Source organism: Scyliorhinus canicula, chromosome 13 (genome assembly GCF_902713615.1).
Source record: "Scyliorhinus canicula chromosome 13, sScyCan1.1, whole genome shotgun sequence".
In the NCBI taxonomy this organism is placed as follows: domain Eukaryota; kingdom Metazoa; phylum Chordata; class Chondrichthyes; order Carcharhiniformes; family Scyliorhinidae; genus Scyliorhinus; species Scyliorhinus canicula.
In genome coordinates, this window is record NC_052158.1 from 138892239 (window position 1) to 138919895 (window position 27657).

The 27657-nt window shown below is 45.5% G+C and overlaps 2 protein-coding genes across 6 annotated transcripts in view; both read left to right on the plus strand.

Annotated features, from left to right (window-relative positions):
• Positions 1-15223, plus strand: part of LOC119976786 (plastin-1-like) — a 198577-nt gene extending 183354 nt beyond the window's left edge. For all 3 annotated transcript variants that reach the window (XM_038817566.1, XM_038817568.1, XM_038817569.1), the window contains exons 14-16: positions 3811-3934; positions 11040-11164; positions 13009-15223. In XM_038817566.1, coding sequence (XP_038673494.1) covers positions 3811-3934; positions 11040-11164; positions 13009-13141 — 382 coding nt within the window. In that variant the 3' untranslated portion in view covers positions 13142-15223. The remainder of the gene's footprint in view (positions 1-3810; positions 3935-11039; positions 11165-13008) is intronic.
• Positions 15224-26852: 11629 nt separating this feature from the next.
• The window catches only part of trpc1 (transient receptor potential cation channel, subfamily C, member 1), a 123156-nt gene continuing 122351 nt past the window's right edge, over positions 26853-27657 (plus strand). For 2 of the 3 annotated variants that reach the window (XM_038817563.1, XM_038817564.1), the window contains exon 1: positions 26853-27351. In XM_038817563.1, coding sequence (XP_038673491.1) covers positions 27225-27351 — 127 coding nt within the window. In that variant the 5' untranslated portion in view covers positions 26853-27224. The remainder of the gene's footprint in view (positions 27352-27657) is intronic. The other variant, XM_038817565.1, reaches the window with a different exon arrangement.

The window sequence follows — 27657 nt, forward strand, 5'->3', positions numbered from 1 at the left end:
TCGCCACCCAGTAGTAGTACATCAGGTTCGGGAGACCCAAACCCCTGGCCTGCCTTACCGTCTGTAGCAGCACCTTCCTCACTCTGGCCACCTTCCCTCCCCATATGAACGAGGTAATCCTTCCCTCAATCTCCCTGGCAGGAAAATCGGTAGGCATTGAAAAATAAACAGAAATCGCGACTGCATATTCATTTTAACTGCCTGTACCCGACCCGCCAGTGACAGAGGGAGACCATCCCACTGTGCTAGATCAGCTTTCACTCTCCCCACCAAACTAGTGATGTTGTATCTGCGAAGCCTTCCCCACTCCTGGGCAACCTGCACCCCCAAATACCTAAAGTGGGGGTCCCTGCCCTACGGAATGGCAGCCCCCCCACCCCTGCCCCCACCCCCGGCCAAGACACCACAAAATACTCACTCTTGTCCAAGTTCAGCTTGTACCCCGAAAAAGACCCAAATACCCGCAGTAACTCCAATATTCCCCCTATCGACGCACCCGGTTCCGACACATACAGCAGCAAGTCGTCGGCATATAAGAACACCCTATGCTCCATCCACCCCCCCCCCCCCCCACCCCCGCACTATTCCTTTCCATACTCCCGAACTTCTTAATGCGATGGCCAACGGCTCAATCGCAAGTGCAAACAGCAGGGGGGACATAGGACATCCCTGCCTCGTCCCACAGAGCAGACTGGTTAGTTAGATTGAGTTACTATAGCAAGATCAGCAGGAGAGTCGAACTCGAGTAGGAGAATTGTTAACTGTTCAATAAATGTGTTCAACCTATCTCCAAGTCTGAACCTTCCTTTGTCAGAATATACATGAAGAAGCATAACACAACAATATGTACACCACACAACGGAACATAACAGTTCAAAGACGTGCAGGTTAGGTGGATTGGCCATGCTAAATTGCCCTTTGTGTCCAGAAAGGTTAGGAGGGGTTACGGGGTTTGGGTGGAAGTGAGGGCTTAAGTGGGTCGGTGCAGACTCGATGGGCCGAATGGCCTCCTTCTTCATTGAACAAATAAAGGAGAAAAATTACAGCACATGAACAGGCCCTTCGGCCCTCCAAGCTTGCGCCGATCCAGATCCTCTATCTAAAACTGTCGCCTATTTAAAGAACAAAGAAAAATTTTAAAGAACAAAGAAAAATTGTATGTTCCATAACCCCAGCCTCCGGCCCAGTACAGAACGTACAATTATACAGAGGACCGACAGCTCTCCGGATTGTGATCAGTGCCGTCAACGCCTCCCAATAAATGGGACGGAGAACTATCAGGAGTGGGTCACAGGATAAGAAAGGGTGAGGTCATGTCATGGGTCTGTATTCCTCGACCCAAAGGGAGACAACAGGATATCAACTAGAGATTTGGGGGGGGGGCGTTGGCAACGTCACCCACCATAGAAAAAGGGGAACCGCCCTCATGGACCAATGAACTAAAGCAGATGAGGAGAAGAAAACTCCCCTGAAAGAAAAAACTCCCAATTAAGTGCACAGGATACCAACCACAACCCCGTACCTAGTGTAGCCTGGCACCCTCTGACACACAAAAGTCAACTCCCCCAGGACTTCCAGCACACCCCACAGCTCTATCCCAGCTGCTTCTCCCACACTGAACAGCACACTGCTTACCCGGATGAGGAGAAGAAGAATTAACCCCTTAAAGTAAAAATACCTGAGTTGGTCTAGGAACAATCAACAACTGAATCGAGGATTAACCAAGCCCACCTTGGTGTGTGCCACCACTCATTCCCTAAAAATGGCGACCTCAGGGAAAAGTTGGAAGGGTCCAGTCCACAAGTTCTTCCCAGGATAGATAATCTGCCCAGGCTATTGACGGAGATAGGATTCTTAAATCCAAATAACAAAAAGCTAAATACAAACCCGATTTGGGTGAGCTCTAACTGTGGGGTGGGGGTGGGGGAGCATCCTCGACCTCAACCTCGGTGAGGACTTAACTAACCCTATGACGAACTCCACGTCAACCATCCACCCATCTCCCTACTATGGCTCCACTCATCTTCACTATCAACATACCACAGAATTGGCTTAAGCTGGTTTTTGCTAGAACTGGATAACAGGTGACCTTCGCCCTCGTGCTCACACCTCGCATGCCCTTACAGGAAAAAAGACAACATCAATTAATCAACAGCATAATCACGGGAGTAATGTCCAGGATTATTGACGGATTGCTGGATAATAACACCATTCATGTTGCTTGAAAAGGTCAAAGCCATGACCGGATCATTGAACATCTCTCAGGAGTTCTGGAGGATTTCAACAAATGAAGCACCTTAATTTTACAGGATAAGGCCAGCTGTTGGAAGGCCCAACCAACCCCAGGCCTCAAAGACCAGAAACATGGTGCTCTGTCGAACCTAGACACCCAGCCTCCAAATCAGGATTACTAAAGCAATGGCAGCCAAACTTCAAACTCAGACGGGACCTTGCCTCTCACTTCCCACCAGAAATTGGGCATTCCTTGTCTGACTCCTGCCTCCCCAATCTGTCAGGATACGTGGCTGAATCTGCCAAGATATGCGGCACGTCATGCAGCAGCATCCTAATGAGCTGAGGGCGGTTACCAGGGAAGGAGTTCTATCAAATGCACGTATTCTGTCCTGAACCTCCACCATTCTCTCGGATACTTTGCGGTTCCTCAAGGTGAGCACCAAAGACCTGAAAAACGGAGCTGAGATCGTCATCCAGAACGACGCTCTCTCCGAGGCGGTCATCATCCCGATGCCCACTGCACTGCCGAGGCACAGGCCCAATCATCAGCAACAACGCCGCCGCAAGCTGGGTCCCACCCCAGCCAACTCCCACCCCAGCCAACTCCCACCCCAGCCAACTCCCACCCCAGCCAACTCCCACCCCAGCCAACTCCCACCCCAGCCAACTCCCACCCCAGCCAACTCCCACCGCATTAATCACACGAGGACACTTTACCATTTTACTTGGCTCATGATCACGAAACTCCAACCTGAATCATCAAGGGACATATTACCAAGGATATGTCCCGAAAAAAGACATCTATGAGTTGTGCACAAGGATGAAGTCGAGGATTAAATGACCAGCAGAGCCAGAACCCGGGAAAATGCAGCCCTTCCTGCGCTCAACATCATGTGATCCCCTCTTATTTTTTTATAGATTTAATAAAGGTTCAGTGCATGTTTTGCTGCAAAGTAATATTCTTTTCTGTGCGGTCGAAAAAAAAACCAAATTGTATATATGGCTTAAGTTTTGGGAATTGATGAATTTAGGGTACACAAATTAATGTCTGTTTCTGTGGAGGTTATTATGTATTCATAAAATTCTCAAAAAATATATTTTTGGCCCCTTGTTGCACCACCTTTTGGGGGTCAGGTTGGCAGGCATGGTTTTCGATTGGCAACTCTGCAATAGTGAGGTGATGCGAGAGGATGCATTTCAGTTCCTCAGAATATTGCTTGTGTAAAAGTCAGACCCTGACTTTTTGGCTAAAACCGAGTCATGGGAACTGAGTTTTGCAAGGGTAGATTACTCGATATGGCAGGTTAGGATGCTCTGTCCTCCAGGAAGTTTATAAGAAGCGACCATGGTGATGCGATTATGTATTCTACCCATGGAACATTTGCTTCCGTTTCAATGGCAAAATGCCACATTCTTCTCTCTCAAATTCAATGAAGTGCTGCCCAGTTATTGCTGGATTTTCTGTTGGACTATGGAAATGAGTATTTGCCTTGGTTCAGATGCATGTTATAAAAAGGACACATCATGAAACTTTTGGAAATGTTCAATCTTTGACCTTCCACTTGATTCTTTCAGATATACGCTGAAGGTGCTTTCAGATCTTGGAGACGGATCTAAGGTGACAGATGAAATCATTATAAAATGGGTAAATGTGACCTTGGCAAATGCGAAGAAGAAAAGCTCAATTACTAGCTTCAAGGTAAACGCAAAGTATGAACTATTTTACCTCATCCGATTTGGCTTTCTGAATTGGGAAATTGCTGACCTACCAGTCCTTCCACTGACTTTTGAAGAAACAATTCTGTTTTGCTCCTCCTCTTTCCTCTCACTTGTGCACTCGTGTGCAGAATTGTTTCATAGAATAGAATACCCCTGCAGTGCAGAAGGAGTCCATTCGGCCCCTCAAATCTTCACCAGCCCTCTGAAAGAGCACCCTGCCTAGGCCCAAGCCCCACACTATCCCCATACCCAACATAGAGCCAATTTAGCATGGCCAGTCCACCTAACCTGCACATCTTTGGACTGTGGGAGGAAACCGTAGCACCCGGAGGAAACCCACGCAAGCTCGGGGAGAAAATCCAAACTCCACACAGTCACCCGAGGCTGGAATTGAACCCGGGTCCCCATTACTGTGACTCAGCAGTGCTAACCACTATGGCACTGTGTCCCCCCTTTCTTGTTCGTTCTGTACAGCATATCTGACTGGGTTGTGACCGTTGAGCGACTGAGACCTGTTAACCTTCCAATCATCATCCCCATGCTTTGGTTTACTTGTTTTGTCTTTATGGCACAGTGGCACTGCTGCTTCACAGCACCAGGGACCCAGGTTCGATTCAGACCTCGGATGCACACTTTGTGGGCTGAATGGCCTCCTTCTGCATTGCAGGTGTTCTATAATAACTTGTGTTTCTCATTGTTCAGCATTGATATGATGCAAGTGAATGTTCCCAACTTCAATTTCTGTCCAATTATAATCTAGATGAGAGATTTGTTCTCTACCCACCCACTTGCACATTCCTAAAGTAACATTTATCGTGCAATAAAGGTACAATTTTGTTATTCGTGGAAATAAAATCAGAACTTAACCCCATTTTCTAATCACAACTAAAATTCTCACCCCGCACCATTCATAATATGATGCACTTTTCTAAGCAGAGGGTTTTGTTTGAGGATATGGTTGCTGTTTCCAATCCTCTGAAAACAGTTCTTCACCTGGATCTTTTGGACTGTTGGCTAATCAACTAATCTGCTGCAATCTTGAAATCTGCCTTGTTTGAAGATTATTGAGTCGTATTCCGTACTAAAACAACCCTGGCCAATTTTCCCCTCCATAATTGTGCAAAATAGGAACAGTAATGGATTTATCCTGGGCATTGAATTTCATTGAAGTCAAAGGAATTAATGTCATGCAGGTTGTGGCCAATGCAATACTGCCCAAGATGGATTTCTACCTCATAATGTATTTAGAATCATAGAATCCCTAAATTGCAGAAGGAGGCCATTCAGCCCATCAAGTCTGCACCAACCAGTGTTAACTCACGGCGCTGACGTCCCAGGTTTGATCCCGGTCCTGGGTCACTGTCCATGTGGAGTTTGCACATTATCCCCGTGTTTGCGTGGGTTTTGGCCCAACAACCCAAAGATCTGCAAGTAGGTGAATTGACCACGCTTAATTGCCCCTTAATTGTAAAAAATGAATTGGGTATTCTAAATTTAAAAAAAAAACGTCTGCACTGACCCTGTGAAAGATCACCCTAACTAAGCCCAATCCCCCGTAACCCCACCTAACCTTTTGGACACTAAGAGACAATTTAGCATGGTCAATCTACCTAACTTGCACATCTTTGGACTGTGGGAGGAAACTGGAGCACCCGGAGGCAACCCATGCAGAGACAGGGAGAACATGCAAACTCCACACAGACAGTTACTCGAGGTCAGAATCAAACCCGGGTCCCTGGCACTTTGAGGCTGCAATGCTAACGACCGTGCCGCCCCACTGTTCTTAAATTCTTATTCTTAAAACGCGTCCAGTCAATATATAAATGCAACTCTTATCATTTCAGATGCATGCATAAAATGTATCTCCCGTACCAGCCTCCCCGAACAGGCGCTGGAATGTGGCGACTAGGGGCTTTTCACAGTAACTTCATTTGAAGCCTACTTGTGACAATAAGCGATTTTCATTTCATTTCTAGTTATTTAATTCCCATACCTGTTACAATTCCAGCATTTTAAAAATTCCACCTTTCCCCAAACGTATTACAATTTAATTTAAACCGGTTCCCACTTAAATGCAAGTCTGACGTGCAAAACTGTTACTTATAGAAACAATGAACATAGGATGTGGGGAAGCCATTTGGACCTTCAGGGCTGCTCCGCCATACAATAAGATCTGCTTGTGGTCTCCATTCAACTTTCCTGTCTGCCCCCCATAATCCTCAACTCCCTTGTCTATCAAAAATCGGTCTGGGTATCAACCCAACCTCTTCAACCTTTCCTTGTAGGATAAGCCCCTCATCCAGGAATCGGACCAGTCAGCCTTCTCTGAACTGCTTCAAATGCATTTATATCCTTTTTCAAATAGGCAGACCAGAGTTGTACACAGTACACCACATTTGGTCTCCCCAAAGCTGCTGTAAAACCTCCCTATGTTTTATATTCATTTGCCTTGCAATAAGCACCAACATTTTGTTTGTTGTCTGAATCACTTGCTGTACCTGCACACTACATTTGTCACCTAGGACACCTAGTGGGGACACGAGGTTCTGCAATCTCTCTCCATTCAAATAGTATGTTCTTCCTGCCAAAGTCGACAAGTTCACGGTTCCCTACTTCGTACTCCATCTGCCACAACTTTCCACACTCACTTAACCTGTAAAGTACATTTTTTAATTGTTCTTCCATGGGTGTGGGCATCGATGGCAAGGCCAGCATTTGTTGCCCATGTTCAGGAACTGAGAGGCTTGCGAGGCTGTGGATTGGGTAAAGATGGCAGCTGTGGATTGGGGAAGGATGGCTGCTGTGGATTGGGGAAGGATGGCTGCTGTGGATTGGGTAAAGGTGGCTGCTGTGGATTGGGTAAGGATGGCTGCTGTGGATTGGGTAAAGATGGCTGCTGTGGATTGGGTAATGATGGCTGCTGTGGATTGGGGAAGGATGGCTGCTGTGGATTGGGTAAGGATGGCTGCTGTGGATTGGGTAAGGATGGCTGCTGTGGATTGGGTAAGGATGGCAGCTGTGGATTGGGGAAGGATGGCTGCTGTGGATTGGGGAAGGATGGCTGCTGTGGATTGGGGAAGGATGGCTGCTGTGGATTGGGTAAGGATGGCTGCTGTGGATTGGGGAAGGATGGCTGCTGTGGATTGGGTAAGGATGGCTGCTGTGGATTGGGGAAGGATGGCTGCTGTGGATTGGGTAAGGATGGCTGCTGTGGATTGGGGAAGGATGGCTGCTGTGGATTGGGTAAGGATGGCTGATGTGGATTGGGGAAGGATGGCTGCTGTGGATTGGGTAAAGATGGCTGCTGTGGATTGGGGAAGGATGGCTGCTGTGGATTGGGTAAAGGTGGCTGCTGTGGATTGGGTAAGGATGGCTGCTGTGGATTGGGTAAGGATGGCTGATGTGGATTGGGTAAGGATGGCTGCTGTGGATTGGGTAAGAATGGCTGCTGTGGATTGGGGAAGGATGGCTGCTGTGGATTGGGGAAGGATGGCTGCTGTGGATTGGGTAAGGATAGCTGCTGTGGATTGGGTAAGGATGGCTGCTGTGGATTGGGTAAAGGTGGCTGCTGTGGATTGGATAAGGATGGCTGCTGTGGATTGGGTAAGGATAGCTGCTGTGGATTGGGTAAGGATGGCTGCTGTGGATTGGGTAAGGATGGCTGCTGTGGATTGGGTAAGGATGGCTGCTGTGGATTGGGTAAGGATGGCTGCTGTGGATTGGGTAAGGATGGCTGCTGTGGATTGGGTAAGGATGGCTGCTGTGGATTGGGTAATGATGGCTGCTGTGGATTGGGTAAGGATGGCTGCTGTGGATTGGGTAAGGATGGCTGCTGTGGATTGGGTAAGGATGGCTGCTGTGGATTGGGTAAGGATGGCTGCTGTGGATTGGGTAAGGATGGCTGCTGTGGATTGGGGAAGGATGGCTGCTGTGGATTGGGTAAAGATGGCACGGATCCGTGAGACTACACGGATCCGTGGAGCTTTGCTCCAAGGAGACACAATCAGGGGTCCTGACTCTACCCAATTTATTGTTTTACTATTGGGCAGCCAATATTCAGAAGATATTGCTGTGGTTCAGTGATCCTGGTCCATATGGGGACAAATGGAAGCGAGCTCCTGCACTGTTTCTAGCCATCGCACAATAGTTACTGCATTGTTGCCTTTCTCTCCCTCTGATGAGATTTTCCCGGAATCCAGTGGTGATGTCCAGCATTTCAAGCTCTGTTCCCTGCCTTCGCTAGTCCCATCTGGAGGTTTGTACTCTACATTGAAGTCAAGGGAGGGGAACAGCCTGGAGAGGTTTGGAGACCTGTTTGCGGAGGGGAGGTTTGCTAGTTTTAAGGAGTTGGTGGAGAAATTCCAATTGCCTGGTTACGGTCTTTTCAGGTATTTTCAGATTCATGATTTTCTGCGCAAGGTTTTCCCTTCCTTTGCCTTGGCACCAGTCTCTTCCCTGTTGAAGAGGATTTTGTCTTTGGCTGGGTGGGGGGGGGGGGGGGGGGGGGGAGAACACACAAACTATTTCAGGCACGTTTGGCACTGTCCTCAGTGGAATCAGCTCCGTTGAGTGAGGTGAGGATGAATGGGTGGGTGAGTTGGGTCACATTCTGGATGGAGAGGTATGGAGTGAGGACCTTCACGGGGTCAACTCCATGTCTTCATCTGCTCAGCTAGGATTTATTCAGTTCAAGGTGGTGCGCAGGATGCATCTGATTAAGGATTCTTCTCTGCGATGGAGGATAAGCGTGAGCGCTACTCTTTGGGGGCTGGTTAACCACACTCCTATGTTCTGGACTTGTCCCAAGTTAGTAAACTTCAGTGCCTTTTTCTTCCATGTGGGAGATGCTCGATGTAGATTGGGATCCATGTCCATTGGTGGCTATTTGGGGGCGGGGTGTTAGACTCTCTGGTGCTTCAGGTGGATGTCCTCTCCTTCACCTCATTGATAGCTCGGAGACAGATTCTGTATGGTTGGTGGTCTCCTACTCTGCCCAGTGCCTCGGCCTGGTTGGATGACCTCATGTCTTTCTTACATTTGGAGAATGTTACGTACACCATCAGAGGGTCGGTAAAAGGGAATCTACCCAAGATGGCAGCCATTCATTTCCTTTTTTAAGGAGCTAGTCACTGTCAGCTGTTAGGGGGTTTAGTTTAATTTTTTGGGTTATAATTAATGTGTTTTTGCTTATTTTTCTCCTTTTTTGTTCTATTGTGTAATTGTGGTTAATTGTTTTGGATAGTTTTGATTACCATGAAAAATTTTTAATGAACATTTTTTTAAAAAGTGATGAAGTGGGATTTTTAAAAAACAAATTTAGAGTACCCAATTCTTTTTTTCTAATTAAGGGGTGATTTAGCTTGACCAATTCACCTTTTATGCACATCTTTTTGGTTTGTGGGGGTGAGACCCACGCAAACACGGGGAGAATATGCAAAGTCAACGCGGACAGTAACCCGGGGCCTGGATCTAACCTGGGTCCTCGACACGTCGGGCAGTAGTGCTAATCACTGCACCACCGTGCTGCCCCCGGGGAGTGGGATGAGAGTAAGTGTAATTTTTTTTTTAAGTTGGCGCAGGCTTGATGGGTCAAAGGGCCTCTTCTGTTCTGTATGATTCAAAGTCATCATTGTTCTTGTCTGTAACTAAATGGGATTGAATAATGTGAACATGATTGAGGAAAAGTACAAACTCTCACCATTTTAAAATGTGAAAACTTTTTCCATTGATCATGAAAGCAGTACCAGTGTTTGGATGACATCAACAATTCCGGAATGTAGCTACAGTCTCTGAATGGCAAGTTGAGAAAGTAGTGCAAGATTGTGGTACTTTTCATGGATGCTGGCACCCGCATTTATATAGTACCTTTAACACAAGTACCCCAAGGTGCTTCACAGTAGCATGATCGGAGAAAAGTTAACACTGGGACTTGGAAGGTGATATTTTAACAGGCGACTAAAATCTTGATCAAAGAGGTAAATTTCAAGGAGCATCTTAGAGAGGAGAGAGAGTTAGAGATCTGGAGGTTTAGAGTGGAAATTCCAAAGCTTGGCTGGGTAGTTGAAAGCACAGCTGTCAATGTTGGGGGGGGGGGAGACAGAGATGGACAAGACCAAATGAGCATACAAATTTGGAGCAGGAATAGGCCATTTGGCCCTTCCAGCCTGCTCTGCCATCAATAAATTCATAGCTGATCTGATTATAACCTCAACTCCACATTCTGCCTACCTGAAATTATCTTCGACTTCCTTGTTAGTCAAGAATCTATCTACCTGTGCATTAAAACATTTTCCAACATCCCTACCACTCAACTCTCTGAGAGAAAGTATTTCTTCTCATCTCCCCTCATTTTTAAACTGTGTCCTTTCATTCTAGGCCAGAAACTGGGGGAACACCGAATTCTCAGAGGGTTGTATGACTGGAGGAAATTACAAAGATAGGGAGGGACAGTGAATACCAAGAGGAGGGATTTGAACATCAGGATGAGAAATGTTTACATCAAAGCATTTATGGAAATTGGGCCAACGTTGGTCAGTGAACATAGAGATGATGGGTGAGCAGCAACTGATCTCTAGCAAGGAAATCACAGGCTGACGATGAGGAAGGGATTTCTGATAGTCTGAGGCAAAGTTTTATCTTTCCGTTTCAATAATGGTGAAAGGTGACTTGGCAAGGCTGCAAATTCACAGTTAGAAAGATATGCAGTGCACTTTGTGTTCTGTGATGATTCATTGAGTTAAATGATGGTGAAAGTTTTGATGCATGACTTGTACTGAAAGAGGGAACGCTGGCGTTTGATGACTTCTGATCAGCACCAATAAAAATATCTTGAATCTTTACAGCAGAAAAGAAAATTCTTCCAGTGTGAGCATTTATCATTATATTTTGTTATACTTTATTCACCCTTCTTTTGTAAGATGTTCAAAATTTAGGCAAATGAAGGTCGTTATACAGCAGGCCAACTTTTTTTGTTGCTTTGCATTCTATAGAAATTCTCGGTTGTCCAGACTGGTTGCAATTAAACAAGCCCCACTGTATCATTTACTCTTTTTAAAGGACTTTTTTTCTTCTTCTTTATCTCCTAGGATAAATGCATTTGCACCAGTTTGCCCGTTATTGACTTGATAGATGCTATTGTACCTAATGCGATTCGCTATGAGCTGGTGAAACAGACGGAATTCTCAGACATTGACAAGTTGAACAATGCTAAGTAAGTTTGACGTTCATGATCAGTAATTCCTAATGCTCTATTAATTACTTAAACAAAAATACCTGTGCCGAATTGGGGTGGGTGATTCTTATTTGAAGTACTTTCATAGAATCCACACAGTGCGGAAAGAGGCCATTCGGCCCATCGAGTTTGCACCGACCCACTAAGAGCATCCGCCCGAACCCTGTAGCTCCACCTAACCTTTGGACACTTGGGCGCAATTTTTAGCATGACCAATCTATCTAACCTGCGCATCTATGGACTGTGGGAGGAAACCGGAGCACCCTGAGGAACCCGCGCAGACACTGAGAATGTGCAAACTCCGCACAGTCACCCGAGGTCTGAATCGAACCGGGGTCCCTGGCGCTGTGAGGCAGCGGTGCTAACCACAGTGCTACCATGAGGCTGTTATTTTGGATAAAAGTAACGACAAATTCTGGCTTCAAAATGAGCCGTACTTTTTTTTTAATAAAAAAAACGAAAAGAGAAATACTTGCATTTCCATTCGCAACTGCTGGATGTCCAGAATGCTTTACAGATTGCGAAATACTTGTGAAGTGTAATCACTGTTGTAATGCAGGAAACATGGCAGACCATTTGTACACAGAAAGCTCCCACAAACAAAACCGGTGGGTTTTTCCGGCTCTGCCTGCTGCTGCGATTTTCCTGTCCTGCCATTAAACTTTTGGCTGGTCCGCTGCATCCCCCAAGGTGGGTCTCTCCATAGCTCTGCAAGAAATTCCCAGCCAGCCAATGTGATAATGACCACACGTTGGTTCAGGAATAAATATTGGCCGGGACATTGAGTTGGGGGGCGGTGCTGTTGGGGATGCTGGGAATTCCACTGCTCTTTGAAATAGTGCCGTGGGATCATTTACGTTTATCTGAAAGGGAAGACAGGACATCTGTGTAATGTCTGATCTGAAAGACCGCACCTAATAGCTATTAGGTGTCCTTTTGATTCTTTGTATTTTTGTCCACCAGATTTGCTTGTTTTAAACTAAAACAAAATTCAACAGAATTTACGTAAGTATTTCACCCAGCCTTTCTACCAGGCGGCACACTAGCACAGTGGTTAGCACTGTTGCTTCACAGCGCCAGGGTCCCCGGTTCGATTCCCGGCTTGGGCCACTGTCTGCGCAGAGTCTGCACTTTCTCCCCATGTCTGCGTGGTTTTCCTCCGGGTGCTCCGGTTTCCACCCACAGGTCCCGAAAGACATGCTGTTAGGTAATTTGGACATTCTAAATTCTCCCTCCATGCCCCAAAACAGGCGCCAGAATGTGGTGACTCGGGGCTTTTCACGGTAACTTCATTGCAGTGTTAATGTAAGTCTACTTGTGACAATAAAGATTATTATTATTGCCAATCAGCAAACAGGAAAAAATGCTGCTTGAAATGTTATTACCATCCCCTCTTACCCCAACTCCCAAAGTCAATTAAATGCAAATGACCAGTTCATCCTATTTTGAATTGTTTGAAAGGAGGTCAATTGCGTTTTGTTGCTTAAGCTGGGGTCGGAGTTATCGCTTTTCTCAGTATCTGTCACTGCTAGTAATTAGTTTTGAATTGAAATGTCAGCGAAGAGTTGCTATTGCTAAAATGTTGAAAGGAATACTTAAACTGTTCGAAGGGTCGGTAACCTGGATGGGAGCCCTCCTCCATAATTTATCACAAGAAAGCAACAAATATAATTGAAAACAAAATGTACTGCACAAAATGCGGAGTGGGCATAAAACAACAAGAAGGCAGGATGCAGGACTGAACAACAAAAGACACTCTTTCTGGAAGTAGCTCTTTTAATTGATTACTCCTTTTTTAAAATGGTGTGCTTGTCTCTTTTCAGATATGCCATTTCAGTAGCACGAAAGATAGGCACTCGTGTATATGCGTTGCCCGAAGATCTGGTTGAAGTGAAGCCAAAGATGGTCATGACTGTCTTTGCTTGCTTAATGGGAAAAGGATTGAAAAAGGTGTGAAGAGAACTGAGCACCTGGTTCACATTGATCCTGTCTGCCATATCATATCAAACCAACTCTGAATCCTGCAATTCACATAATTTATCTGTCATTCATATTATTAAATCTGTTTTCAGCAGAGAGCATAATATAACTGGGAACAATTTCAGAAACAAAATACTAGCTGGAGATCATTTTTGTTCTTGAGCATTAATTTAATTATTATTTTGAGTATTTTGAGTTTTCCTATAGTTCATTTTCCATGTTACTGTCAAGATTAAAACTTGCACTTATTTCAGTTTACTATTTATAATGCATCATCTACCATGTATCTCCTGCATTGCTTACAATGAAAAATAATGTGTCCAAAGCTCTTGAACCTGAGCATATTCATAATTGATCTGCCTTTTGGAAATAGATGCTGTTTTTGTAAATTCTATTATCATTGAACTGCAAATATTTAAATATGTACAATGGGTTCTGTGGAGGGACTCAGTTGTAATTTAATCTGTGGCCCACATGACGTTACATTCAAATCAATCTTGGCGATAGCAGTTTCTGAATGCCGTGGTGCCCTGAGATTGAATTGCAACTTTTAACTTCTGTCATAATTTATGTTGTGCGATAACCATATAATTAAAGTTTAATCGGATAGAGGTATACTGCAATACCGAGAAGATGCAATGGTGCTGCCTGAGCATCTGGCAGTAAATGGTACTGCAGCAGTGTTCATGAAGTTGTATAATGTTGATGACTATCGCCACAAAGCAGAATTATGTACAATCCATATGTGATGAAAAGCTTCAATCCTAATAAACCTATAACTCATTTGTTAAGATTGCTCTGAATTGTAAGCACTAATCTTTATATTACAATAACGAGAATGGTAATTAAAGAATTTTGTTCACAAGAGTGATCACATTTCTAAAACTGCTGCTCATTGGTGGAATTCGGTAAAAGATTTGGCTACATCATATGCTGATCTTTTAAAATTCGTATGGTCCGGGAATGTTTTGTGCACAGTCAGACTTAGGCTTTGTGTTCATATATCGCATTGTTTACACAATAGTTTTGTACAAGGTGAACATCGCCATCTCGGGGATCGGGGATGTATCTTTATTATTGTTTGGGTTCCTATATATGAGCTGCCTGTGTGTAATTAGATTGGAAATTGAATTAAAATAATGGTTTCATAGCATATAGTTCTGCAGATATACAGGTAACCCCTTTGTGTACCTTTGATGATTTCAAAATCTTTTTGGAGGAGTTGTTGCAAAACACGATGCAAGCATTTGCAGTTGGGTACTCAAAACAGTTTACATAATCAAGACCATTGCAGCTTAAAGTGAGTCCATGTTATCTAAATATTGGGTGTACATGTTCAACTTGGCACCCTGGTACGAAAGGGCAGATCAGCTGCAGTTTGGTTTTCATTAACCCTTGGGTGATTTGTATAAGGGTGGCTTTGCACATCTTTAATTTTGTGTGTTGGTTGGATGTTGAAAATCTACCCCCTTATCCGTCCTATAACATATACAAAAGTTTGAAGACATTTAAGGTTATTTTTGTTTCCTGGATCTGTGTATTAAAGCTGGAAATGGAGCTGCCAGGCATCACTTTTGGGCCAGAGTGGAACAGTTCCCTTATCCTGATCACATCATTGAAAAGTCGCACATCCTGTTTTCAATACACTGTCATGAACCTGCTGAAAACGTACCTTAGTTTGATTCTACTTTGAAGATGCATATCACTTTTTAACTTATTATTGCAGTACGGGACTGCAATTGAATTAGTAAAGCTTAACACTGCCTGTTCTGAAAATGGGCTAGCTGAAAGGTTTAAATTTAATTGAGCATTTCTTTTAAAGTTTGGTTTGATGTGACCAAGTGACCTGCTAAAGAGCATCACTTTAGTTATAACTTCATTTCAGTGATGGAATTTAGAGTTTACTATGTGATCTGTATGATGAAACATTTCACAGGAACACATGAGTATCACGTTGAGTGAACAGTTTTCATGATGTAAATGTATGTATTGATATCCATATCAAAAATAAGTGATTTTCAAATAAAAGTCTTTAAAGACTCGGCAAATAAAAATATATATCAGTATATAATTAGCCTATTTATCTGTACAACAAATTCATTTTTTAAATTTTTTGTTTACTAATCATTCTATTTGCCAATTGTTTTGAAAATTATGTACTGATATTTGGGCATGTGGGTGGGTTCATTTCCTAGGGTTTGGGGTTCTTCTGGATCATGTACCAGATTCCTGGAACTGGAATTGCCTTTCTCTTCCCTGGCATTGATTCTGTTGGTGTCTACTCGTGCAACCTGGTGTAGGTCGTTGACCTTCTTCCTGCACTGCTGCCCAGTCCTCTTGGTTATACTATTCAAGCTTACGGCCACCACCATCTCATCCCAGGCTGCACTGGTTGCTTTGTGGCTCACCCTCTGGGACCCTTGGGGGAACAGGACATCACTCCTGGCCTCCACGGTGTCCAAGAGCTCCCCAGGTCCCCTGAATGTTGGTCTCCTCGGTGCCATTGTTGCGAGCTGGCTGGGGTTGGCTGAGCAAGTGCAGTTTAAGTGCTGCTCAATCTAGTTAGCGGGGAGCTGGCGAGCGCGTTATCAGCTGGCGAGCCGTTATTTGCAACAAGAAGCCCTCGAGTTGTTAAATGGCATCCTGATCCTCAAGGCCCGTAAAGCAATTCCTGACCCCCACCAGCCCAAATACACTATGGGAGAGTCCCCCCCCCCCCCCCCCCCCCCCCCCCCCTTACACAGGGCACCCCCCGTCTGATCAAAAGCCTAATGGCATGCTGTTCTTCGTCATAAAAGTATGGAATACAAAGTACTCCTCTTTCTCCTTCAGGTACCATGCCCGAAGAGCGCATTGGTGACAATGATCTTCCATTGGGTTGGTCCATGATCATGCTTGACCAAGCACAGCAATGGTTTGTCATTGTCTTCTGCAGTTTGTCTGACCAGGAAACTCCCACTCTTTACTGCATGCCATCAGGCCTATTGGAAGGAATGACATGCTAATAATCAACTTGTTTGGCCATGTTATGAAAGTACGCCTTCTTCAGCCATCCTGAAGTCAGATTTGATTGTGGAGCTCATGCCAGAGAGGAAGGGGAAATTGCCGCCCTCCCATTAAGTATTACCATAGTTACGCAGAGACCTGGCCATATGTTAGCTGGAGAATTGGGATTTTGAACTAATGTAATTTTGGACACCCATTTAAAGGAAGCCTTGCTGAAAATTCAGCTGATTTGGGAAACGTTGCTTATTCCTTGGAGATGGGATTTAGAGGGGATCTGTTGAGGTGTTTAAAGTACTGAATGGAATTGATGAGGTACACAGGAAAAGAAATTACAGTGGAATTGATGTACACAGGAAAAGAAATTACAGTGGAATTGATGTACACAGGAAAAGAAATTACAGTGGGACAGAAGTCTTCAAATTGAGACTCAGCTGGTAAAATAAAATGTTGGGAACATATTGTCATAATATACACACAAGTATATGATAGTGCATAGACAGGCATTGATTGACACACAGGATGACCAATGAGCACACAGAACACAGCAGCCAATCACCAGACAGGACACGGCCACTATAAAGCCAGAGGGCACTAGTTTTCCCGCTCTCTGGGGATGCAGCCTCTGAGACAGCCTGAGCCTGTGAGCAACCTCACGAACATACACCATGTGGTAGTAAGATAGTCTGGTCAGGTTAGCCTCAGGTCTCCAGTCAACTCAGCATAGTGTCAACCCACAGTCTAAGTATGTTTAACAGTTGGTAGTTCAATAAAATAGAGTAAAATAGACATTTCTCCAAGTGTTGGAAGCCTGTCTCTCTCACTGCTATGGTAAACGCAGTCCTCGCAGACCCAGCATACCCAACACATCACATATCACTTCAAATTCATGCAGCATTTTACCCCAAAGGCCTTGCTAAAATCTGGACTTTTTTTTCATAAGACCTTAAGACGTAGGAGCAAAATTAGGTCACTCGGCCCATCGAGTCTGCTCTGCCATTCAATCATGGCTGATATTTTTGCATCCCCATTCTCCTACCTTCTCCCCATAATCCCTGATCCCCTTATTAATCAAGGACCTATCTATTTCTGTCTTAAAGATTTGGCCTCCACAGCCTTCTACAGCAAAGAGTTCTCCAGATTCACCACCCTCTGGCTGAAGAAATTCCACTTCATCTCTTGTTTAAAGGATTGTCCCTTTAGTCTGAGATGGTGTCCTCTGGTTCTAATTTCTCCGACAAGTGGCAACATCCCCTCCACCTCCACTCTATCCAGGCCTCGCAGTATCCTGTAAGTTTAAATAAGCACCACCCCCCTCCATCCTTCTAAACTCCAACGAGTACAGACCCAGAGTCCTCAACCGTTCCTCATATGACAAGCTCTTCATTCCAGGGATCATTCTTGTGAACCTTCCCTGGACCCTTTCCAAGGCCAGCACATCCTTCCTTAGGTACGGGGCCCAAAAGTGCTCATAATACTCCAAGTGGGGTCTAACCAGAGCCTTAAACAGCCTCAGAAGTACATCCCTGGTTTTGTATTCTAGCCCTCTTGACATGAATGCTGACATTGTATTTGCCTTCCTAACTGCCGACTGAACCTGCACGTTAACCTTAATAGAATCGTGAACAAGGATTTCCAAGTCCCTTTATGCTTCTGATTTCCTAAGCATTTTTCTCATTTAGAAAATAGTCTATGCCTACATTCCTCCTTCCAAAGTGTATAACCTCACACTTTTCCACATTGTATTTCATTTGCCACTTCAATGCCCACTCTCCTAGCCTGTCCAAGTCCTTCTGCAGCCCCCTTGCTTCCTCAATACCACCTGTCCCTCTACAGATCTTTGTATCATCTGCAAACTTAGCAACAGTGCCTTTAGTACATTCTTCCAGATCATTAATGTATATTGTGAAAAGTTGTGGTCCCAGCACAGATCCCTGAGGCACACCACTAGTCACCGGCTGCCATCCTGAAAAAGACCCCTTTATCCCCACTCTCAACAACGTTTTTCTCTCTACAAAACTGGATGTTAGTTTTCATCAATGGACTAAATCTACGATGAACTGAATCCTATGACCTTAATGAGGTGAGATGTGAGTGGAGCTGCTATCTATGTTTAATAATTCAACCTGAATTGTGGTATTTTATGCACTGGAAAATATGTGGGATAGCTGCATCTTTCGTTTGTCAGCGAAATCTCCTCGAGTATTGAATCTACGGAGGGTGAAGAATCTGATAGAGATTTAAATTACTGTAATTAGCCAAAGTGCCTTAGCATTGGACTTATGATTGTGAAAGATTCAAGAAGCAAAAATCTTTCTTGCCTTCTCCCCAATCTCCTTCCAGCAAGAACTCATTCAGAGGAAAATATGCTGGTTGACTTTTCTGCCCCAAGCTTACACTGGAAAAATGGGTTTCTTATTGTTGAGAGTTGAATCATCTTATGCCAATCCACATTGTTGGTACATTCAGAACAAGTTTAGTTTGATATCGCAGTCACACTCTTACTTCCCGTTTTGAATCTTGATCAGGATTTCAACTTTCATCTGGATAAACCATGTATCAGTAGTGAAAGCGAATAGCCACTTGTGGATCGATTTAACCTTCCGTGCCTGGCAAAACCTGATCGATAGGCAAATCAAATAAGTAATTTAACCACTGAAATCCTACTTGCATCCTGCTATCTTCAACTTTGTCTTCTTCAAAGCAAGTGACAAAGGTTCTTGCTTGAAACTGAGGGGACATTGATCCACATTGATTCCCAGTTAAATTCTGGCTTCATTTCAAAACTCTATTCTTGTTTTCAAATGATTCTATGGCCTGGCCCCTCCTTATCTCCGGGATTTCTTCCAGCCTTCGGAGATATATGCGCTCATCTAATTCTGGCCTCTTGAGTAACCCCAATTCTAGGGACTCCGTCACTGGTGGCCCTGTTTTTTGACTGCCAAGGCCTTCAGCTTTGCAAATCCCTGCCTAAACCTCTCCGCTTCTCTATCCTCCTTGAAGACGATACTTAAAGCCTACCTCTTTAATCGAGCTTTTGGCCATCTGACCTAATCACATCCCAGTGCCAGATTTTGTTTTATGATGCTCCAACAAAGTGACTTAGGATGTTTTATTATAATAAAGGTGGCTATATAAATGCACATCATTATTGTTGTTGTAAAAAGAAAAACTCACTGAATCAAATCATGTTACTGTGAAATGAGTGCTTTTTTGAACTTTTGATTTAAACCTTATTTTGAATGTTAGAAATAGCCCCCCAATTGGAAGAAAAAACAATTGGGTACTCAAAAGTTATTTAAATTTGGTGTGGCCAGTTCACCTACCCTGTACATCTTTGGGTTGTGGGCATGTGAGACCCATGCAGACATGGGGAAGAAAACTAGACATGCAAATTCCAGCCACAATTTTTCACAAACACAAAGTACTTGAAAGGTCCGAGGATGATAATGGGCTTCACTTCATTTCTGGGGCAATGACGATGAGATCAGAGGAAGACCCCACTTTTTCTCTTTGGAGACATGCCCATCCTCGGCAGCCAGGCCCTGACCAGACAAAACCCGGTGTGGAGGGAGTGGGAATTTGCAAAATGGTTAAACCTTAAAGGTCAAGGTGCTGGCATTTTGTCCTACGAAGCTAAGGGGCGGGATTCTCCGATGCCCCACTGGGTCGGAGAATTGCCGGGGGCCGGCATCAATCCCGCCCCCGACGTGTCCCGAATTCTCCGGCACCGGAGATTCGGCGGGGGCGGGAATCACTCCACGCCGGTTGCCCCCCCCCCGCCCCGACGATTCTGCGGCCTGCGATGGGCCGAAGTCCCGCCACTGTCAAGCCTCTCCCGCCGGCGTGGATCAAACCACCTACCTTACCGGCGGGAGCAGGCGGCGCGGGTGGGCTCCGGGGTCCTGAGGGGGGCGCAGGGCGATCTGGCCTCGGGGGGGGGGGGGGGGGGGGGGGGGGTGCCGCCATGGTGGCCTGGACCGCGATCGGGGCCCACCGATTGGCGGGCGGGCCTGTGCCGTGGGGGCACTCTTTTCCTTCCACCTTCGCCATGGTCTTCACCATGGCGGAGGCGGAAGTGACTCCCTCCCCAGCCTCCAGCTTGGGAAGGGACTATTGCCTTTGCTGAGCATTTAAATGCATTACTTAGCAGTAGAAAAGCATTACAAGGTCAAAGGCAGGTTTCTGAGGAATGTGGAGGAACAGAGAGATTTTGGGGTCCACAGATCTCTGAAGGTTGCCACTCAAGTGGATAGAGCCGTGAAGAAGGCCTATAGTGTGTTAGCGTTTATTAACAGGGGGCTTGAGATTAAGAGCCGTGGGGTTATGCTGCAACTGTACAGAAAATATTAAGAGGCGACTTAATAGATAGAGTGTGTTTTGCTATGCTCTTGACGTAGCATAAGCTGCTTCCTTGATGTGCACTCTGACAAAGGAAGGTTCGGACTTGGAGATAGCTTTCACACATTTATTGAACTGTTAACGATTCTCCTACTTGTATTCAACTCTCCTGTTAATCCTGCTATACCTACTCAGACTGACGAACCAGTCTGCTACAATCCACGTGGTGGGTGTGATGTTGAATCAACCCTGTGTACTCACTGAGAGTCTCCACTGGAAAGAGGAAGATCATGTGTGCTGTGTCCTTTTATATGGGTTGGTGTAATGCCCTCCTGTGGTAGTGTCACCTCTGTGTGTGTCGTGAATGCCCATTGGTCGTGTCCTATCTTACTGACCTATTGGTTGAATGCCTGTGTGTCATGTCTCTGGTGCTCCTTCTAGTGTCTTGCTAGTCTACGTGTATTTACATTAATCCCTTGTGTATTTACAGTGATGCATATCACCACACCCCCCCCCTTTTTTCGTGTTATATATTTTCTGTACACTCAAAGAAAATTGAACAAAAACAGGTAGATAAGTGATGCTATGTACAAGTTATGATAACAGTGATCATTAAACAATAAGTCCAAATCATATGCATGAGCCCAAAATTCATTAATTATTATGGTCGAGTGTCTTTCTTGTTTGGTTGGTGAGGTGGTGATGTTGATGGTGGCATTGCTTTGTAAACGCTGTCAGTGTCCCTGTGCGTAAGGAACCAAGAAGTGGTCAAATCACTTTGTTGTCTGATTTGGAGTCTTTTTTTCTTCCGATGCTGGTGGTAGTGATGTATGCAATCTCTGTCGTCCTGCCATGGTATGTCATTGTACTGAGCTGAGCAGTAACAGTGTCCCTCATGGGCAGAGTTGTACCATGTCGTACCAGTCGTAGTTCCAGTGGTGTTGTTTTTGTCGTACTTGTTGTCGACGTTGTTGCCTTTGGTACGCTTCTTGTTATTGTCTTTGATGTTGTTGTTGTGTTGGTTGGTTTTGTTGACGTGTTTGGTACGCTCAAGGACCACACTCTGTGGATAATACAAGTCCTTCACACAGTTACGCGTGTCAGCGTCCTTTGTGGCACCTTCTGGTTCCTTGAGCGTGCTGTCACTGAGTTCACGGCGCTCCCCGTCTGGAGTCATGTCTGGCTTACTGGAATCAGCTTTGGCTTGTCGATTCTCCCCGTCGGGAGTCTGGCCTGTTTCACTTGAGTCAGTTTTGACTTGTCGATGCTCCCCATCTGGAGCCCTTTCCGGTTCACCTGAATCAGCTTTGGTTTCTTGCCGCTTCCCGTCTGGAGTCATTTCAGGTTCACTTGAGTCAGCTGAGGTTTCTTGATGCTCCACGTCTGGAGTCAAAACATTCAGGAATGCATTTGCTTGTGGAGAGGCTCGAGCGAATGAGGTTTGAAGTAACGTGGTGTCACCGGAGTCACCAGTAGTCTCACTGTGATCGTCGAGTGCCTCTGTACACACTAGCTGAGGTCTGTCATGTTGCATATCTTGTATGGGAAGTGGGATACCGTAGTCACTTGTTGCACATACAGTGGAAGAGCCTCAGTGTGTTCTTGTCATTCACTGGAGCTGGGTAGACTGTCAGAGACTTCTTCTTGTTCACTGGAGCGTGGTAGACTGTCATAGTCTTTCTGTTGTTCACTTGAGAGTGCCAGACCTACATTGTCTGCTGCTGGTTGCTCAGAGGAGGTTGCTAGACCCTCATGGTCTTGTTCATGCAAGGACTGCGCTTTGGAGTATTGCGTTGCTTCTACCGTGGAGGCTGTCCACGAGCTCGCTGTGGAGGCTTGTGTCACTGGAGTCACTTTCTGTGTGGAGACGTGCAGTTGTCTCGCTGTGGAGTCTTTCATCGCTTTCTGTGTGGAAGCTGGGACCCTTCGTGGTGTGTGGACCACTCTCTGTGTGGCAGCAGGCCGCTCTCTGTGGGCTTGTACCGCTCTCTGTCTCTTGGTGTCAGGCCGCAGCATAATCCTGCACTCACGAGTCGGGATGTCATATATGCTGGGCTGAAGATTCCTCGATCCGAAGAACTCGTCGTCGGGGTCGTCAATGTACAACACGTCTAGTTGCGGTTCGGATTTGATACTGGGGTAGCCACCCCCCAAAGTGAAATCTTCGTCTGAGTCATAGTCTTCAAGGACTGTATCATCTCTTTGGGCGGTGCTAACTGCTTGTTGCAGGGTTCTGCGGAGGTTACTTTCAGCTACTGGTCGAATTTCAGGCATTGTGCTGTCGTTCCAGGTGAACGAATCGGGTTTTATGTCTTTAAAAAATTTTTTCCGTGTTTTGGGACAGTTCCCCTTTAAATGGGCGTGGTCCAGGGCCTCTGACGTCATGAAGCATGTGACATAGGTCGTAGGAAGCGATTGCGCATTCGCATATCGCTGTTCCTTCACTTGGGGCCTTTTTCACAATTGCACATGCGCAGCTTCTTGCGCATGCTCAAATGGACTTTCCCGTTCTGTGCGCTTCTCGCACAACTATGCATGTGCAGCACCTTTACCAAGATGGCTGCAATTCAAAACTGCAGATTTCTTCAATGGAAAGCCTACCTTCGCCTCATGGTGAGTTTTGGCGCCTCTTTTACTGTTTTTTCTTGTGTGTTCCTCGTAGAATTCTTGGAATTTGTCCAGGACTGCTTGGAAATCGCTCTTGTTTTGCCCCTTTGAGTATTTGAAGGTCTGGAAGATTTTAGCTGCTTCTGTACCCGCGATGGTAAGTAGAAGCTTTATTTTTTCTGCATCCGCCACGCCCATCTAGATCGGACGCTACCAGGTAGATCTCAAATCTCTGCTTGAACCAACGCCAGTTTTCACTGAGATTGCCTTGGTACCTGAGCTGCTGTGGAACTGGAATCTTGAACATCATCTTGCCTGGCTGCTGTTGCTGCTTGTCACTGTTCGCTGAGTTGTAACTATATGGATTTAACAGTCACTCCTGGGTACCATTTTTTGTTATGCTCTTGACGTAGCATAAGCTGCTTCCTTGATGTGCACTCTGACAAAGGAAGGTCCAGACTTGGAGATAGCATTAACACATTTATTGAACTGTTAACGATTCTCCTACTTGTATTTGACTCTCCTGTTAATCCTGCTATAGCTATTCAGACTGACGAACCAGTCTGCTACAATCCACGTGGTGGGTGTGATGTGTTTCAAATCAACCCTGTATACTCACTGAGAGTCTCCACTGGAAAGAGGAAGATCCTGTGTGCTGTGTCCATTTATATGGGTTGGTGTAATGCCCTCCTGTGGTAATGTCACCTCTGTGTGTGTGTGTCGTGAATGCCCATTGGCTGTGTCCTATCTTACTGACCTATTGGTTGAATGTCTGTGTGTCATGTCTCTGGTGCTCCCTCTTGTGTCTAGCTAGTCTACATGTATTTACATTAACCCCTTGTGTATTTACAGTGATGCATATCTCCACAGAGTGGACTTTCAGAGACTATTTCCTCAGGTGGATGTAGCTGTTACAAAGGGGCAAAACTATAAGGTTCGGGTGGGAGATATAAGAGGTATGTCTGAGGTAGGTTCTTTACTCAGAGAGGGGTTAGAGTGTGGAATGGTCTGCCTGCTGTGATAGTGGAGTCGGACACTTTAGGAACTTTCAAGTGGCTATTGGATAGGCACATGGAGCACACCACAATGACAGGGAGTGGGATAGCTTGATCTTGGTTTTGGACAAAGCTCGGCACAACATCGAGGGCCGAAGGGCCTGTTCTGTGCTGTACTGTTTTATGAATGCAATTCTATTTCAGACACTGCAGACATGGTGTGGTTTATGGTTTCAAAATATATACCACCTAGTGGTCTAAGTATGCAGTAGCTGAAGTTGTGAGGCTCTAGGAATTTAACTAGAATGTGGACTTTTGAATTTACAATGGGAATAATTGACACACAAATAGGACCTGAAATGTGGAGACCAGAAATAAAGTTTGTGTTTAAAGTGCGTACAAATCTTAGAATCTTAACACAATAGCCCATCTACACTTCCACTGCCTGGGGAAAGCGGGCAGCATAATCAAAGACCCCTCCCACCCGGCTTACTCACTCTTCCAACTTCTTCCATCGGGCAGGAGATACAAAAGTCTGAGAACACGCACGAACAGACTCAAAAACAGCTTCTTCCCGCTGTTACCAGACTCCTAAACGACCCTCTTATGGACTGACCTCATTAACACTGCACCCCTGTATGCTTCACCCGACACCGGTGTTATGTAGTTACATTGTGTACCTTGTGTTGCCCTATCATGTATTTTCTTTTATTTCTTTTTCTTTTCATGTACGTAATGATCTATTGAGCTGCTCGCAGAAAATTCTTTTCACTGTACCTTGGTACACGTGACAATAAACAAAATCCAATCCAACCTCTGTAGCATGAAATTAAATTAAACACTATACATCAGTTGTAATAAAAACAGAAAAAGCTCAGGAATAAACTATCTTCGTTGGAAGCCCTTGATGTCAGTGATTTAAGAAACCCACAACATTCTACAGGTATCATTGAAGGACGGGGATCGGTTAGCTCTGTTGGCTGGCCGGCTGGTTCGTGATGCGGAGCAATGTCAACAGCATTGGTTCAATTCCTATATCGGCTGAGATTATTCATGAAGGCTCGCCTGCCTTCCCAACCTTGCCTCTTGCCTGAGGTGTGGTGACCCTCCGATTAAATCACCATCAGCCAGCTCTTAAAGGGGAAAGCAGCCTATGGTCCTCTGGGACTGAGGTGACATTTTCATCATTGAAAATGTTGCTCCTTTGTCCAACCACCTTAAACTGGTTCATCCATCAGAAGGTCAGAGGTAGAGCTGTTAACCGGCAATTCCGGCAACACCTTGTAAAATAAAGCAATGATCCAATTGACAACCCACAAGTTGATGGGTGAATGAGATGTGTTATTGTTTAGTACAAGGGCAGCAGAGTTTATGCCATCTGGTAGCTTTCTCATATTTGCATAGTATTAAAATATTTTCTCATATTCCACTGCCAATAGAAAGCACAAAAAGGCCTCCAGCAATTTTTTCTCCGTGTTACAATTTCCATTGAAGTGAAAGAAAGCAAAAACAAGTTTTGAACTAGTGAACAGACATTATAAGGTATAACTAACCGGTGACTTTAAGGTTAAGCTTGTGTATCTTCTGATGTGCCTAAAGTTTTGACTTAATTCTTGAGTTTATATGATTGAATTAATTACTGACTCGTATTCAGCCATCGCTTCATATGAAACATATTGGATATTTTACACGTAGGACTAATTTTAAAAAACCTGTCATGGTCTAACCTTTCATTTTATAAGGTTTCATCTAAACATTAGGAGGTGCCTGAATTGACTAAAGGATCATGACAGAATATGAAGCATTGATATCAACGTGATCTGGTGAAGGATGACAAATAAATTCAATAATATTTGGAACCTTTTAGTAAACCAAGACAAGCATTTGAGTTTTCAACTAAAATAACAATTTGAATGCACCTGCAGAGACGTGAAAGAAAGGGAAAGGCAGAGAGTGAAAAAGAGAGCAGAGAAAAAAGGGGGCTGATGAAGTAAATAAAATAAGAGAAAAAGAGGCAGGAAGAGTGAGAGAGGGAGAAAACGAAAAAAGAGATGGAGAGGAAGCGAGATAAGGAAATAAGAAACGGAGAAAAAGATAGTGACAAAGGGAGAAAAAAGAGGGAGGTGAAAAAGGAGGAAAAGAGAAGAGGAAAGGAGAGGTGAAGAGGGAAAAGAAATAGGCAAAAAGACAGACGAAGAAAGAGGGATAAAGAAAGGGTAAGGAGAAAGAGAGAGGGAAGGAGAAAGATAGAGAGATAGAGAGAAGGAAGTAAAAAGAGAGGGAGATAGGGGAAGGAGAAAAAGAGAGGCAGAGAGTGAAGGGGAAGGAGAGAGGGAGGATGGAGAGAGGGAAGGAGAGAGGGAGATAGAGAGAAGGAGAAACATAGATAGAGAGAGAGAAGGAGAAACAGAGATAGAGAGGGGGAAGGAGAAAGGGGGAGATCGAGAGGGGGAAGGAATAAAAGGAGTAAGAGAGAGATATAGAGGGAAGGATAAAGACGGAGAGAAAGGAGAAAGGGAGGGGGAAGGAGAGAGGTAGAGAGGGAAGGAGAGAGATAGAGAGAGGGAAGGAGAAAGAGAGATCGAGAGGGGGAAGGAGAGAGGTAGAGATAGAGAGAGGGAAGGAGAAAGAGATTGAGAGGGAAGGAGAAAGATTGAGGGGGGGAGGGGAGAGGTAGAGAGGGAAGGAGAGAGATAGAGAGGGAAGGAGAAAGAGAGATCTAGAGGGGGAAGGAGAGAGGTAGAGATAGAGAGAGGGAAGGAGAAAGAGAGTGGGAGAGACAGTCGGGGTGCCCATGCGCACAGCCGCACTCTGTACCCGTCACGGCTTGGCTCTGATGAGAAAAATAATAAATTGTCCTTTAGTTTTGTTTTGGCTGCTGGGAGACGAGTTGTCCAGGAAGCTGGATGGGAGGAAGAGAAAACCATGTCGATGTGATGGAGGCAGAATAGGGCGGGGGGGGGATGTGAGTGCGGGTAGCTGAGAGTGAGAGAGGATCAATCCTCTCCCCAGGGTGAGAGGGACGGAGTGTGGGGAGAGGGACGGAGTGTGGAGGGGAGGGAGTGAGGATGTGAGCGCAGGGACGCCGCTCGGCCCGGAGCCCGGGGCTCGCCATGGCCAGTCTGTACCAGAGCACCGAGTGCTCCTCTCCCAACAAATACCTCACCTTAAAAGACGTGCGGGAAGTCAAAGAGGAAACCACCATCGACGAAAAGCTGTTCCTGCTGGCCTGCGAGAAAGGTAACAAAGACTGCCCCGCGTGTGGGCAAAGACCAGATCGGTGCGCAATCTGCGCCTGGCTGCCTGGGGGAGTGAGTGTGCCCTGGCTGGCTGGGTGTGAGTGTGCCCTGGCTGGGTGTGAGTGTGCCCTGGCTGGGTGTGTGTGTGCCCTGGCTGGGTGTGTGTGTGCCCTGGCTGGGTGTGTGTGTGCCCTGGCTGGGTGTGGGTGTGCCCTGGCTGGGTGTGGGTGTGCCCTGGCTGGGTGTGGGTGTGCCCTGGCTGGGTGTGAGTGTGCCCTGGCTGGGTGTGAGTGTGCCCTGGCTGGGT